Source organism: Penaeus japonicus, unplaced genomic scaffold, assembly GCF_977035675.1.
Source record: "Penaeus japonicus unplaced genomic scaffold, GWHDUDI00000001_assembly GWHDUDI00000007, whole genome shotgun sequence".
NCBI lineage: Eukaryota > Metazoa > Arthropoda > Malacostraca > Decapoda > Penaeidae > Penaeus > Penaeus japonicus.
In genome coordinates this window covers 26,272,377-26,287,376 of record NW_028234409.1, presented here as the reverse complement: position 1 = coordinate 26,287,376, position 15,000 = coordinate 26,272,377, and the positions used below count along the sequence as shown (strand labels likewise).

Below are 15,000 nucleotides of genomic sequence, written 5' to 3'. Positions count from 1 at the left end.
TCCTCGTCTCTTTCCATCCTAATATTCTGGACGCACTTCTGCCGCAGTTAGCGTCTCCACGTCTAGCTGTCCGAAAGCGCACCATTGTTGCTCTAAGTCACTTAGTTGTTTCATGTTCTCCTCAAATCTATGCCAGACTTATGGACTTCTTAATTGAGGAACTAGCTAAGAATTCTTCCATGTCTACAACAAGAACGTACATTCAATGTATAGCAGCAATCAGGTATGTAATTCCTTTATTTGCTGTTGTTGTTTTTTCTCTTCTCTTATATGTATAAATGAATGCATAAGAAGTTGAGAGGTATATACTGTGATAAGACAATTATAATTTTAATGTATTTGATTCTCATTTGAGATAAGTGTTCATACCATACTAACTTTTTTATTGCTTTTTATTACCTTTTTTGTTGGCAAATAACCCAAATATCAAAATAAAGTTTTAGAGAGAATATCTGAATACAAAAGTATTTTTCTCCTCCTCCTACCAAGTCGTCAGGCTGGTCATAGATTTGGTGAATATCTGGAGCGTGTCATGCCCCTCATTGTCCAGTATGTGGCCGTTGATGACGATGAGCTTAGAGAATACTGCATCTCTGCATGTGAAGCCTTCACCCTGCGCTGCCCTAAGGAAATTACACATCACTTAGCCACGGTAAGTTCAGTGCAGAGAGGAAGAGTTAGGATAAAGGAATATCACTTTTTTTTTTGTTTTTTCTTCTTTTTTTATTGTCTCACCACCAGAACTCCCTGCTGCTCTGAGAAATCAGTCCTTGTAATATTTTGACCTCCTGAAGCATAGGATACACAACTCAGACTCAGCCTTAGTCCCTGTGCCACCTCTGGCTACCCAACTTCCTGTTTTGACTACAGTACAATTACACTCCTAGTTAGGCATGTCTAGGCTCTCTTCAAAACATTTTTAAGAATGTTATGGCTGCATAATGATATTTAACAAATTTCTTAAGAGTATCATAGAATGTAGATCATCATTGGTAAAGAATGCTCCAGGTGTAGCTCCCTTAGTTGCCCAAATAGTACACCTAGGCCTGGTCAAAAGAATGATAATCCTTTGGTTCCAGAGTCAGATATGGTAAGGTAAGGAAACCTAATCTAATGGTATGCTGGGTTCATCATGAAACCAAGGGAAGCACATCAGAGAATGTATTCCTCCATTAAAGACTTTATTAAGAAAGACAATACAGAAGCTAATAGTGCATAATAATCAAAATTCACTGTTCAGGTTTCATAGACTTTGCTTGAGTATACCTAACCCCTATGCGGTGGATATCAGGAATCATAATCTTTTTAGAACCAATTGTTTTTGGATCTTTAATTTTCCAAAGAACTAAAACAAACAAACAAAAATTGCTCTGTACTTGCCAAAAGCAACTGAAACTGATGAATATATTTTTTACCTCATTCAATAGGGATGACAAATGTTAATAGGGATAACAAATGTTATTAGATAGATGTTTATTGATCACAATCTTAACTCATTCATGACGGGGCTCATATATGACTAATGCCGCTCCTGCCAGCAATATAACTTGCATGTGCAGATTTCTGCTGATAGATTTTTCATGGAGGGAGGTTGTGGTGTACCTTTCTGAGCAATTTTTACCTGCTGTGTTCTAAGGAGTGACAAAAAGTGTTTTTTTTTTTTTTTTTTTTTCTTTCTTTCTTTCTTTCTTTTTGAAATTTTTGACAAGGCAAGAAAAATGTGTCTATACAAATGCAATTACAATGTGTACATACAAACATTACTATGTATAATTTATATATATGGCGAAAGTCCATGATGTCACAGGGAGTCGCCTGTTGTGTGGGAAACATACTGATGATGTGATATCTTCTTATCTGTCATGAATTGGTTAAGTCATAATAATTTATCTTTAGCAAGAGTCTAACCTTAATTAATATAAAAAGAAATAATGCATTGAGGATGGTAGCTGTAGAACCCCCAAAAAGGATGTTGGAATTGGCAGCAAAGCCAGAGAGTGTTGCTGGTACAATATTTCTAAAGGAGAATACAAAATTTGTGAAATTCCATTAGAATTCCTGGATCAATAACCCCTCCAAGTCAGTACTTTGGCACAAGGCAGGAGTTCAACCATATCTGAAATGGTATCTAGTACTCTGACAGGTCCGGGCAAAGGGAAACTCTGGTTTATTGTTGAGGTTTATAAGAAGGGGATCTTCTAATACAAATGGTTAACCCACTTACACCGGGGCGAATCCGGCTTTGCATGGTCGTAATGCCGGGGTTTTCGAACGCATAAGCCTAACACCTCGAGACTCTCAGGCGCACAAGCCGCGATCCTAGGTTGCCCGCTCGCTCATCCTGAGCACCGGCCTTGCCCATATATCTCATCACCGGTGTCTGACGCAAAAACCATGAAACGTGTCAGCACGTCATATGGCGCTGCTTAGCAAAGGTCTCTCCACCCATTTGAGGCTCATAAACATGGTATTTAATGAAATACCTTGAGATGTATCTCCTTAGAATATCATGTGTCCCAGTGTTTATATATTAAAAATATGTGAACTAGCATTTTGATAAAGACATGTCTAGACAAAATCAACTGAATCTACCACTTCTATGAGGAATATATGGTAGGATATAAGTAAAAGTTTGGGTTATACATAAAATGTAGCCTTCAAACCACAGCTTATTATAGTAAATTCCTCTCTTTTCTTAGAATAGTAGGTAAATTGATAACTTCCAATTAGCTGTGTGCAGGGAGTCTCATAGCATAATGTTGGAGGTGGATGATGATAACTTCCTCAGAGGATAGTGTTCATTAAAATGGTCTCTCCTACTAGTTGGCAGTGCTGATATTAAACTCAAAATGATATATAGCTTGAAAATGTAAAACGTGAAAAAAAAAACATTTTGATATGCCAAACTAGAAATGACTGAATAAGGTATGGTTATTTTAGTTTCAAGTTGAATATTATCAGGGCATAGGAGCTTTTGCATAGCATCACTATATACCATTATGTCTGGAAATTAAAGTACCTTTTTTTATTGTTTTGCCTTCAAGAGATTCATAAAGATACTCGGGACAAGTGTTGTTGCACTAGTTTTTTTTTATAATTTCAAATGAAATAACTTGTTTACAGAGGGATGATCTGTGTTGTTTGTCATATTAAGTTTCTTCTACAATATTGGCATATTGGCTACTGGATATCCTCAGAATAGAGAAATGAATAAGAGGTGTTTTGTATTCCTTCATGAGATAGAAAGAAAATGAATTTAGGCCATTAAATTTGAAATACAATTCCATATTCCACAATTAGGAGCTGATGAGAATGGGGCTGTAGAGGTTGTGTTGTGCAAGGAGGAATGGGAAGATCCTTAGTTGACTTGAAAGCTGTTGCATGATTTGTTGCTCCATATTGTACATCGTATGGATTATTTTCTGCCACAGTATTAGTAGTAAAAAAGAAGGTGGAATGAAGTCAAGACAGAGAACTGTATGGTGACTTTGTTTTAAGTGTTAATATTCTGCAGAAGCTATTTTATAAATTATGTTGTGATTTAACAATTTTAATAGATTCTCTTCATTATATATTTTCTTGAATTCTTTGTTATTGAGTGACTGTTCCCGTATCAGTTGTGAGGCATATCATGAACATGCATATAGCTCATGCCCATTCTTTTTGTAGGGTGTAGTACCTTCCTCCAAATTTGATTGTTTTGTGAGTTTCTCTCATATACATAATGGTGCCTCATTGCATCTTTAATATCATGTTAACATGCCTCACTTGTAAAAATTCTATATTTGAAGTCCATTGCTGAGTTGGTTTCATTATGTCTTGGTTAAGAAGAAATAGCTTGTTGATTGTGGTTGGTGCAATGCATACTTTTGCCTTGATCAATGACAGTCAGTGGATTATCCGGTGCTGGCCTGGTTCACTTATTTGATAACATGCAGCTTAACCCTCTCTGGACGGGTGGTACAGTACTGTACCGCTCATTCAAAAGCCCAGTGGCCGGGTGGCACAGTATTGTGCCAATCATTTAATTGATTTAGGCCTAATAATTCGAACGCCCCGGCATTGGGACATTCAAGGCTGGAATGCCCCCGTCGTGAGTGGGTTAATGCAGATTGATGTTTTTATTCTTAATGGATTTTTTTCCCTCCTTCTCTTTAATATTTTTATTTATATAGATAGTTTATCATGTTATTAGTTATTAGCTGAAGTATGCAGTCAATTTACTGCAGATGTGTTATTCTCTTTTCACAGATTTTTATCCAGGTTTATTCTTCTCTTTTCATGGATTTTAATTGTGACCTATTTATCCATTTTCACAGATCGTTGAAATGTGCCTGAAGTATATCACTCATGATCCTAATTACAATTACGATGATTATGAAGATGATGAAGGCCAGATGGATATGGATGAAGATGATGATGGTGAAGAAGATGATGAGTATTCGGATGATGATGACATGTCGTGGAAGGTGAGATAAATGTTATTTCTTATGTGTGTATACCATTACTTAGAATTGTAAGCAAGAGAAAAATCTGATCTTCATATTGCTTCAAAACCTAGCCTGAGTTTTTTTCTTTCTTCTCCATCCCAAGGTACGACGTTCATCTGCCAAATGTCTTGAAGCTGTGATTTCAACCAGGCATGAAATGCTGATAGAGTTTTACAAAACTGTGTCACCTCAACTAATTCAGAGGTTCAAAGGTAATGTTTATATGTGGAGATATACTGACCTAGACATTTTGTTAAGAAATAGATGAATAAAACAAACTTTTTTAAGGAATCTTTGCTTTTAACTTTTTCAATATTTTTTTTATGAAAGGGTTCAGACATGATTTTCAAAATTTCTGACCCCATCTTTGCCCAACCTTTACAGAGAGGGAAGAAAACGTTAAGGTTGACATTTTCCACGCATACATGGCTCTCCTGCGTCAAACGCGGCCATCTCTCAGTCTCAGCCTTGATCCCGATGCCATGGAGCAAGAGGAGGGAACTATTTCAATGCTAAAGCAGCAGGTATTTATAGATATGTATTATAATGTTAACTTTTTTCTTTCTCTCATTCTTTTTTCTTTCTTTCCTTCCTTTTTTTAGGTCCTTTTTCTTCTATTCACACTTTCTTTTTTTTCCCATTTTCTTTTCCCCAACAATTTTGTGGAATGAAAATAAGGAAGAGTGGTACACAGCCAGAACAGGTAAAATCAGAATGAGTAACTCACTTGAGAATTTGAATTCTGGCTTTTGTGTACCTGTACTGATGAAATAACTTATTTTGCTGCCTTTGGTTTCTACTTCTCATTTCTCCATTATGTATGAATAAACAAAGAAACTACAGTCAAAACAAGAAAAAAAAAAAAATAAAAAGGCAGGAAAAGGTAGAATGACAAGTCCATTTTTCTCCATAAGATAGATTGTAAGGGGATATCAATTTGTGATCACCTGTTCAAGAAAAAGAAAGAAAAATAGAAAAAAATTACACCAGAACTATTATACTACTCAACTGTACATAAATAGGCCAACTGACATGAACTAAGTCACTCACTGCCTTGCATTTAACAGTATGAGTATAAGGCAGGACAAAATGTGTTCTATTTGAAATATTTATGCAATTTGTTGAACATTTAGAGTTTTGTAATTGTACCTTATTTTTCTCATTCTTGCACAAACACTGAACTTAACCCACACAGGACGGGTGGTACAGCATGTGTACCATGCATTCAAAAGCCCAGTTGCCGGGCGGCACAGTATTGTGCCAGCCATTCAATTGATTTAGGCCTAATAATTCGAACGCCCCGGCATTTGGACATTCAAGGCTAGAATTCCCCCGTCGGGGATGGGTTAATCAACTTTTCCTTAGAAAGTATTTAAACTATTAATTCAACAGAAATTATATTTTAACATAATCAACTTTACCAAATGAAAGTCATATCTTTGAACAATCTGCAGAAATAGGCAAACAAAAGAACACACAAATTCATTAACATTTCTGCCATCTTGGTGGGACAGCATTTGTCAGCTGTGAGTCAAGATAGAAGATGGTTCTCGGTGAACTGTGAACATTAGTGAGCTCACCATGAACTCGTGTAGAATTCAGTATTTTTTTTTTTTAATTTTACCTCAGGTCCCAGCTCTGGTGAAAGCCGTGCACCGACAGATGAAGGAGAAGAGTATCAAAACCCGACAGGGCTGCTTTGCGCTGCTTACAGAACTAGTTCAAGTATACCCTGGAGCCCTTACCCACCACATTCCTGCACTTATTCCTGGAATTCAATTCTCTCTTGGGTGAGTATGAGGTCTCTCTCTCTCTCATGTGCAAAAAAATCCTTGGTTCTTGTACTAGATTTGAATGTTTAGTTGAACAATATCTTGTGATGTCAGGTCATGGAGATCCTTCTCTGTAGGATGCTAAAATTGTTTTCATTGTTTTTACAGAGACAAAAATAGCAGCAGTAACATGAAGATCGACACCCTGGCTTTCGTACACTGCCTACTTGTGCATCACAGTGGGGAAGTGTTCCATCCCCATATTGGTGAACTGCTCCCCCCTGTTGTGACCTGTGTAGCCGATCCCTTCTATAAGATCACTGCAGAGGCGCTGCTTGTCCTACAGCAGATTGTGAAGGTCATCAGACCTCTTGGTATGCAATTTATCAATTGTTTCATATTTTTGTACCATTACGTATTGGGGAAAATAGTAAACAGTTATTATTCAGATTGAATATCACTGTTCAAAGATGCAGGTGAAATTATCGCTACACTAAAAACATTCCTCTTTTAAAAGATTGTAAAGTTTATTTATTTATTTATTGATTTATTTATTTTTTATTATTATTATTTTTAACTCAACCTAAACAGTGGCAGAGGATGCAGTGCACCAGGGCCCATTGGGGAAGTGTTGCAGGGCCCAACAAACTTATCATTAGAACTAGTCTTTTAGTTTAGTTTAAACCTCCTGCTATGGGCATTTTTCGTGGGTGTTGAGTTACTTCCACACTGCATTGTTTTGTTTAAAATACAAGTTTGTCATTCCTTCACAGTGGTGTAACTAATGCATCATACCAAATGGTAATTAATATCACTTGGCTGATATATCATATATAGACTCCTATATCATACTATAAATCTAGAAAATAATAGAAAAGATGATCTCGTAAAATGCTCAGCCCAAGCTGAACATTTTCAGATGAGTCCCGTCATGGAATAGTCAAGTCCAAATACCCATTCCAAATTGCTTCAGAACAACTGATATTGTATTGGGACCTAAAGAAAAAAATAGATGACACTCCTATCATAAATAAATAAATAACATACCCCTCTTTTTTTCCATTGCAGACTTAGCTTCATGCTTTGACTTCACTCCATACACCGGGGATCTCTACCACTGCACGCTGGCCAGACTCCGTGCTGCTGACCTTGACCAAGAGGTTAAGGAACGGGCCATTGCTTGTATGGGACAGATCATCTCGCACCTTGGAGATCACTTGCAGGTGAGACAGGATTACCATTGGTTTGCACTATTATTCATAACTTCAATGAAAATGTGTTTGCTTTTTTCATTTATTTATTTGAAGAACCATCAATTCATGTTTTAACTTTTTTTTTTCTAGAAAATAAAATGAACTTGAAGGAGAAAGTTAAAGAATTTTTTTTTTCTAATAAAGTAGTGTTTATGATATTTCTTGATTAATGCTTAGTATTATTTTTATTGCTATTATTATAGTTATTATTACTCCTATGTATATATACATGCAGTAACACACATCCCCTTACCCCCTACAGGGAGAGCTGGGAACCTGTCTACCCATCTTCCTAGACCGCCTCTGCAATGAGATCACACGCCTCACCACAGTCAAGGCCCTCACAAAAGTGGCTGCCTCACCCTTGAGAATTGACCTCCGACCCATCCTCGGGGATGCCTTACCAGTATTAGCCTCATTCTTAAGGAAAAATCAGAGAGCGCTTAAATTGGCCACGCTGACCCTTCTGGACACTCTGGTCACAAACTACTCCTCGGCTCTCAGTCCCCAGATGCTTGACAAGGTGAGTATGGGGTGTGGTCTTTTTCTTCCTTTCTTTCTTTTCACAAGTGAGATTTATTAAGAATATTTACTTTAGACTATGTAGTTTATATTGGAAAAAGTATTGACATACATGTGCAGTGTGATATTATGATAGTCTTTAATGGATTTATGAATATTGTCAGTTTATAATATTTATCCTTAACACAATATCCTGTCATTATTCTAGGTTCTGATTGAACTCCCACCACTGATCAATGAGTCGGACCTTCACATCGCCCAGTTGTGCCTCACCCTCCTCACCTCCACGGCCAAGCTGCACAAATCCTCCTTGGCCAACTTCCTCCAGGTCATCATGCCAGATGTCATGGCTCTGGTCAGATCGCCACTTTTGCAAGGTGAAGCTTAGATTTATGAACATTAATTATTTATTTATTTACCAAATTCACCAGGAATTAATCTGAGAGGAGCACTAGTCACAACCTGGTTAATACCAAGGTTACTCATTTGTGATGAAAATAAGAGGTGGACAAACAGATTATTCTTTTCAATAATAGCATCAAAATACAAGAGTAAGGATGACTTCAGAGAGCTGTAGCTTTGGGATTAGTGTTTTTATAGCCATAAAACTCCATGCATAAGTAGTATGCAGAACAGAGAGCAGTCTTTATTACCATGGCAAATATAAGGGCTATATTAATTTTAGATTGACCTTGCCATGGTATGTTTAGATGCCATCTGGTGTTATAAGGCTAATTTATTATTATTTCTCAGTTTTAGATATATTTTTGTTGCTTGGAGTGAAGAGCCTTCTGCTGTTAAAGGTTTCTGTTATTTGCCTATGTGTACAGAAATATTGTATTAATGAAGATTTTTAGAAAATTTCATGAGAATGTTATTTCAAGTTTTCCTGTGAACTTTAACCCTCTCTGGACGGGTGATACACTACTGTAGCGCGCATTCTAGGCCCGTTCGCTGGGGACGCGATACGGCGTCGTTTATTCAATTGATTTAGGCCTATGCGTTTGAGAGCCCCGGCATTGTGACATGCAAGGCTGGAATGCCCCCCGGCATGAATGGGTTAAGATGATAATTAAAGAAGGATTAAGAGTGTTAGCATTGCATTATTTATAGAAATCATGATGTTCTCATTAGTTTGTAGTAAAAAATGTAGATCTACTTAATAGTCTGATATGCTGGTATTTGTTTACATATTCTTCATTTAGTTTAAAATAACCCACTTTGCATTTTTATTAATAGAGCAATCTAACCCATCTTACAATGAGTGCTAGAAGTTTCAATTTTTATTAGTAGAGCACTCTAACCTGTCTTACATTTAGTGCTAGAAGTTTCAATTTGACTTTTAGTCTATATTGACATTTTATATACTCAGGTGGAGCTCTTAAAGCTATGCAGGACCTCTTTGAGGCAGTTGTCCGTGCCGGGCTCCCAGGACTCGGCTATCAGGACATTCTCAATCATCTCCTTGCTCCACTGGTCTCACCTCAGGCAGCAAATATTCACAAGCAGGTACTGTTGCTATGAGGGAATGTCAGTGTGCTTTGCATGCTATTTTTGTTTTAGATTTGGATAGTAAAAGGTTTGAATGAAAAATCTTTGTTTATATTTTATTTATTTTTTTAGTTCTAGGAATAGTAATAGTAGTTTTAGATATGTGCAATTAACATGTTATATTATCTGAAATGTTGAATTAGATCTTTCTTCATTCTGAATTTGTATGAACAGAAAAGTGTGCACTCTTGTGGCCAGTCACTGCCCCACAGTTGCAAATCATTTGTTTTCTTGACAGGCATATCACTCAATGGCCAAGTGCGTGGCAGCTCTGACAATGACCCATCCTGGTGAAGCTGTAGGTGTTGTCAACAGATTCTTGATGGACGTGACCAACCCACGATCTCCAACAGTCCAGTCCTTCTCTCTTCTTGCTATTGGAGAAATTGGGAAGCACATGTGAGTTTCAGGAATCCCTTGTTGTGTGGTTAGTGAATTAGGATTAATAGATTTATTGCCATAACCCTGGATTTTAGTCGATTATATATTGATAGAATTAAAAGTTGAACAAAGATGATCAAATAATGATTGTATAATGAAACATGTATTCCTTTTTCACAGTGACCTTAGCAGTATTCCTCAACTCAAGGATGCTGTGGTAGCATCCTTTAGCTCACCATCTGAGGAAGTCAAGTCAGCGGCCTCCTATGCTTTAGGTCACCTCAGCTGTGGAAATCTGCAGGAGTATCTTCCATTCGTTCTTTCTGAGATTGAGGCCAACCCGAAGAGACAATACTTACTCCTACATTCCCTCAAGGAAGTGAGTTGAGTGGGGCTGTCTAGTGTTTATAATGAAATATTGTCTTGAAGATTGTTATTTAAATTTTGTCATTGATTTCTGGAAGTTTCATGGCCATATGGAAATTGTTATTGTTACATGATTTGTTGAATTACTATAAGCAGGATTATTAATAGTATGAGGCTCAGCACAAAGACTCATCAGACGGTAAAATGCATTTTCATTGTTGGGTAGGAAAGTAAGGAGACAGTTTAGTTTTATGCTGCTCATTAACCCAAATCCTCTGGGTCAGTGATCCCTGGCGCAAGGTGTATTTCCGTGAGGCTACCGCTTAGGCCTAAACTCGTATTCCGGGGACTTATGGGGCTGGGTGGGGTACGTGCTGCGCGCAATAGCGCAGGATTACTCCAATGAGAATTGTATGTATCAAATCAAAAGTAAATTGCTTTTTGCGACCTTATATTGGAAAATGTATTCAATTTCTCATCTTTTTACAATTTTTTATATTATCCTGTCTCCATACCCAGCTTTTGTATTATAGTTTTGTATCATGTTCCATAATGATAATTTTTTTCTTTGAGTATGTGAGGTATGGTTTACAGAAACATCTAATGTTTATTTTTAGATAAAAGATATGTAAAACAATACATACAAAATATATACAGTTATTTACAATATTTACATGTTTTTTTGTTTTTTTTTAATTTGTTACATGAAATGCACTGAAGCGGCGGCATATGTAGCGTGACGTGGATCTCTTTCCCCTCGTCTGCTGGCAGTATTTGCATTGCTGGTACTTCCCTCCATCATTCATTTCGAGTGTGTGAGCTGGAGGATTGGATCGGGGCTGGGAAGGTGACCAGAGATATCTCGATGGTGTTATCGCTCGCTGAGGGTTGATGCTCCTTCGCCTCCTCACCATCATCCCCGTCGGCCATTGTGAAGTAGCTGAGCTGGAGGCGGAATTCCAGCTCAGTCACTTTACCACCCAGCCACTTGTGCACTGCAAGTGCATTGATGATTGCCATATCCATCAGGTTGTAAAACAATTTTATGTTTTTCTTGCTGCTGGATATGACTGAGTAAACTGATCACTTGTATCCACCCTTTTCATCCAATTGTTGTAATTCACAACACATTGGGGTTTCCTCCTTACCTCCCCTCTTCTATTAGGGAGGTCGATGATCTCATTCCCCCTGTGCATTGTGGACAAGATGTTGACTGGTTTCTTGTCAAACTATGACATTGCCAACGTCCCCGCCCTTGATGTTCTGATGTTGATGTCCCCTTTCTTTTTCACTGAAAAGTCTTTTGGCATGAACTTTCTGTTGACTCTTACAGTACCGACGGCCTCTGTTTTCTGGAATTGTAGGTAATGAAACTGTGTGTGTAAAGACTGCCAGTTGTCAATGTACAGCTGTTACCCCTTTTCAAATAGCCCCATTTCGTGCATTAGGTCAACCACGGCTTTCATGCTTACGGGGACATCACTTTGGTCTTGTCCCATGTAGATGCAGAAAGCTGAAGTGTACCCAGCTGCCTTCCTGTCACTTGTACACAGTTTATACACTTTCATGCCAAACCTGGCTCTCTTTGACGGGTTGTATTGGACAGCATGATGACGTCTTCTATAAGTCCACAGTGACTCATTGACAGCTACCTTGTTTCCCGTTGTGAAGATTTCTTTGAAGCTCCTTTGCAGAGTGTCCACTATAGTTCTTAGTTTCCACAACTGGTTGGCTGCTGCTGAAGGATCTTCATTGTTGATGAAGTGGAGGTTGGCAGTCAATAAGTCGTATCAGTCCCTTGTCATAGTCTGACGGAACACATCACTATTCATAAGGGGATTATCAGACCAAGAAAACGTATTGGTTGGACGGAGCTGTATTCCCATGAGAAGACAAATACCTATATACTTCTGTAGCTCCCCTACAGTGCTGTCTTCCCAGACCTTCATATGAGATGATTGGTTGGGTGGGTGCTGGGGAGCATACAAATTCGTCTGGGTCTTCAATGTCTGCCAAAGGTCAGGGGAAGAAGCAGTCTAGGATCTCCTTCTATGTTGAGTCCTCCTCGAGGCTGAATCCATCCTTCAAACAGGGCGTGCTGCAAAAGCTGTGGTGACGCAGCACGTTTTCCTCCTTGTGTCACCCTTTCCATCCCTTCAACCAGGGGTATTGCGGGCGGTTTGACAGCGTTCGACCTCCGACAAAGGTTCATTGGAGTCGATGGAGTTGTCATGGGCCAGAACATAGTCAAGAGTGACTTCATCCCGTTCCAGCTCATCATAGCTGCAGTCACTATCTGCTATCACTATCACTATCCCCATCGTCAGAGTAGTCGGGATCGTCTACTTCATCCTCATCCTCCCACTTGGAATCTCTGAACAAGGGAACGGAAGGTGCTGGAGCGACGACGAGTTCATACAAAGTCGATGGTTGAGGCTCACCCACGTCCGTGAAAGACATGAAGCCCTCACGGGTGTGGGCTCCCCTTGAGGCAGTTTGTGCTATAAAATCGTAGACTTGATGTTTTCTTACAAATGTAAAACGCGAAAGAGTAATTTTAGGTCTGGCTGAGAATGATTTGAGTCATCAGGTAAGTTTATAGATCAACTCATCACCACCACCTTTTTAGATGACCTCATTTGCATTATTTCATCCGGCCTTATTTCCAGAACAAGGTGGGGGAGTGGATGGGGGATGTAGGTGGGGGGCTGGAGGGGGGATAGGAGGAGGGGGATCTCAAGACCAATCACCGTCAGTTTCATAGCTGGCTTCGTTAGTGAAGGAGGGGAAAGTCCCGAGAAAATACTAAGTGACGGCCAGAAAATTGGCAAGAAAAGTGCCGTCATTTCTTTCTGCCATCTGGAAGTTTTTGGTTAACAAAAATATTTGTTCTTTTCTAGATTATCAGCCTGCAAAGTAAGAGTGCAGAGGGTGTCAAGGTGTTGCAAGGCTTTGTCAATGACATCTGGGCACAGCTCTTCAGACACACAGAGTGTGTAGAAGAAGGAACACGTAATGTTGTCGCTGAGTGCTTGGGAAAACTGACCCTCATCAACCCATCTGCTTTGCTGCCCAAGCTGCAGGAGTCCCTCAAGACTGACTCTCCTATGATGAGAACGACCATTGTTACAGCCATCAAGTTCACCATTTCAGACCAGGTATGGCTGTTTCCTCAGCAGGGAGGATTTTGGGTAAACTCTGTAGAAAGCTAAATTAATATTTTCAAGGGTGTTTTACTTCAATTGATATTTGTTATTGTTTGGGGCAATTGTTATCATCATTATTTTTATTAACATTATTTTGTATTTGTTATAATATGCTTATATGTTTCATTCTTATTCCAGCCCACAGCAATTGACAGTCTTCTACGTCATAGCATTGGTGACTTCCTGTCAACACTACAGGACCCAGACCTAAATGTCCGTCGTGTAGCCTTAGTTGCATTCAATTCTGCAGCACACAACAAACCTTCACTTGTTCGGGATCTTCTTGACACCATTCTCCCACAGCTCTACAATGAAACTAAAGTTAGGGTAAGTGTGTCATACAAGGGAGTTTTTGTCAATGTGCCCAAATACCTAAATAGTACATGTATTTCTATGTAAACCTTTGAATGAATATGTTGCATTCATTGTATTGTGATAAAGTGATGATTTCCTGTTAGTTTATGAAAAGTTGATTGAAATTCCTTATCATTTTTATACAGATATAAACATTGTACTTCTAGAATTAAGATGTAGCTTTTGTAACATTATTATAAATTTCTTTGAAATCACAGAAAGAACTTATACGGGAAGTGGAAATGGGACCCTTCAAACACACAGTCGATGATGGTCTAGACATCAGGAAAGCAGCATTTGAGTGTATGTACACCCTCCTGGAGACCTGCCTTGATCGCATTGATATTTATGTTTTCTTGGAACATGTGGAAGGAGGTCTTCGCGATCATTATGACATAAAGATGCTGACGTATCTTATGCTTACAAGGCTAGCCCATCTGTGTCCCCAGGCCGTCTTACAGAGGTAAATGAATATATCACTTGTAATTGTCTTAACCCTTTCCCGACGGGTGCACTTTCTACGCGAAGTCCCATATGCCGGGCGATTGCAATATTGCATTGAAATCGTCACTATCGCATGACGCCCCGGCACGGGAGTTTTTGGCTGTGTCACACGGGTGTGACGCACCGTCGTCATTGGGTTAATAACTTTGTTAAAACTTTGGGGGTATTTTGATTCTTTGAAGTTGGATGATACACATGTAATTACTTTATTTCCTCCTTGTCTAGAGAATGTCAGTCATTGTAAATATTATCTTCTTTTTTTCTACCAGACTTGAACGATTAGTTGAACCACTGCGCACAACAGTAACCACAAGAGTCAAAGCCAACTCAGTGAAGCAAGAGTACGAGAAACAGGATGAGCTGAAGCGATCAGCCATGAGAGCCGTGGCCGCCCTCCTTACCATCCCGGATGCCGACAAGAACCCGCAGCTGTCGGATTTCGTTGCTCACATCAAGTCCACGCCCGAACTGCAGTCCTTATTCGAGTCGATTCAGCGAGACGCATGCCCCACACATGATGCCATGATGGATTTAAGCTGAATAAAACTAATTTGTGCATAAGGGGCTGTTCACGATGGATCAAAATCAGCATAGGTTTATA

The 15,000-nt window shown here is 38.9% G+C and overlaps 1 protein-coding gene across 1 annotated transcript in view; it reads left to right on the top strand.

The window, feature by feature from the left end:
• The window catches only part of Cand1 (Cullin-associated and neddylation-dissociated 1), a 25,862-nt gene that overhangs the window by 8,951 nt on the left and 1,911 nt on the right, over window positions 1-15,000 (top strand). Inside the window, exons 4-20 of the mRNA XM_043014275.2 lie at window positions 1-223; window positions 490-652; window positions 4,320-4,469; window positions 4,594-4,702; window positions 4,875-5,014; window positions 6,120-6,280; window positions 6,431-6,636; window positions 7,331-7,485; window positions 7,778-8,038; window positions 8,246-8,414; window positions 9,410-9,546; window positions 9,827-9,987; window positions 10,150-10,348; window positions 13,236-13,493; window positions 13,680-13,868; window positions 14,114-14,358; window positions 14,669-15,000. The exon at window positions 1-223 is cut by the window's left edge and continues 70 nt beyond it; the exon at window positions 14,669-15,000 is cut by the window's right edge and continues 1,911 nt beyond it. Coding sequence (XP_042870209.1) covers window positions 1-223; window positions 490-652; window positions 4,320-4,469; window positions 4,594-4,702; window positions 4,875-5,014; window positions 6,120-6,280; window positions 6,431-6,636; window positions 7,331-7,485; window positions 7,778-8,038; window positions 8,246-8,414; window positions 9,410-9,546; window positions 9,827-9,987; window positions 10,150-10,348; window positions 13,236-13,493; window positions 13,680-13,868; window positions 14,114-14,358; window positions 14,669-14,939 — 3,197 coding nt within the window. The 3' untranslated portion in view covers window positions 14,940-15,000. The remainder of the gene's footprint in view (window positions 224-489; window positions 653-4,319; window positions 4,470-4,593; window positions 4,703-4,874; window positions 5,015-6,119; window positions 6,281-6,430; window positions 6,637-7,330; window positions 7,486-7,777; window positions 8,039-8,245; window positions 8,415-9,409; window positions 9,547-9,826; window positions 9,988-10,149; window positions 10,349-13,235; window positions 13,494-13,679; window positions 13,869-14,113; window positions 14,359-14,668) is intronic.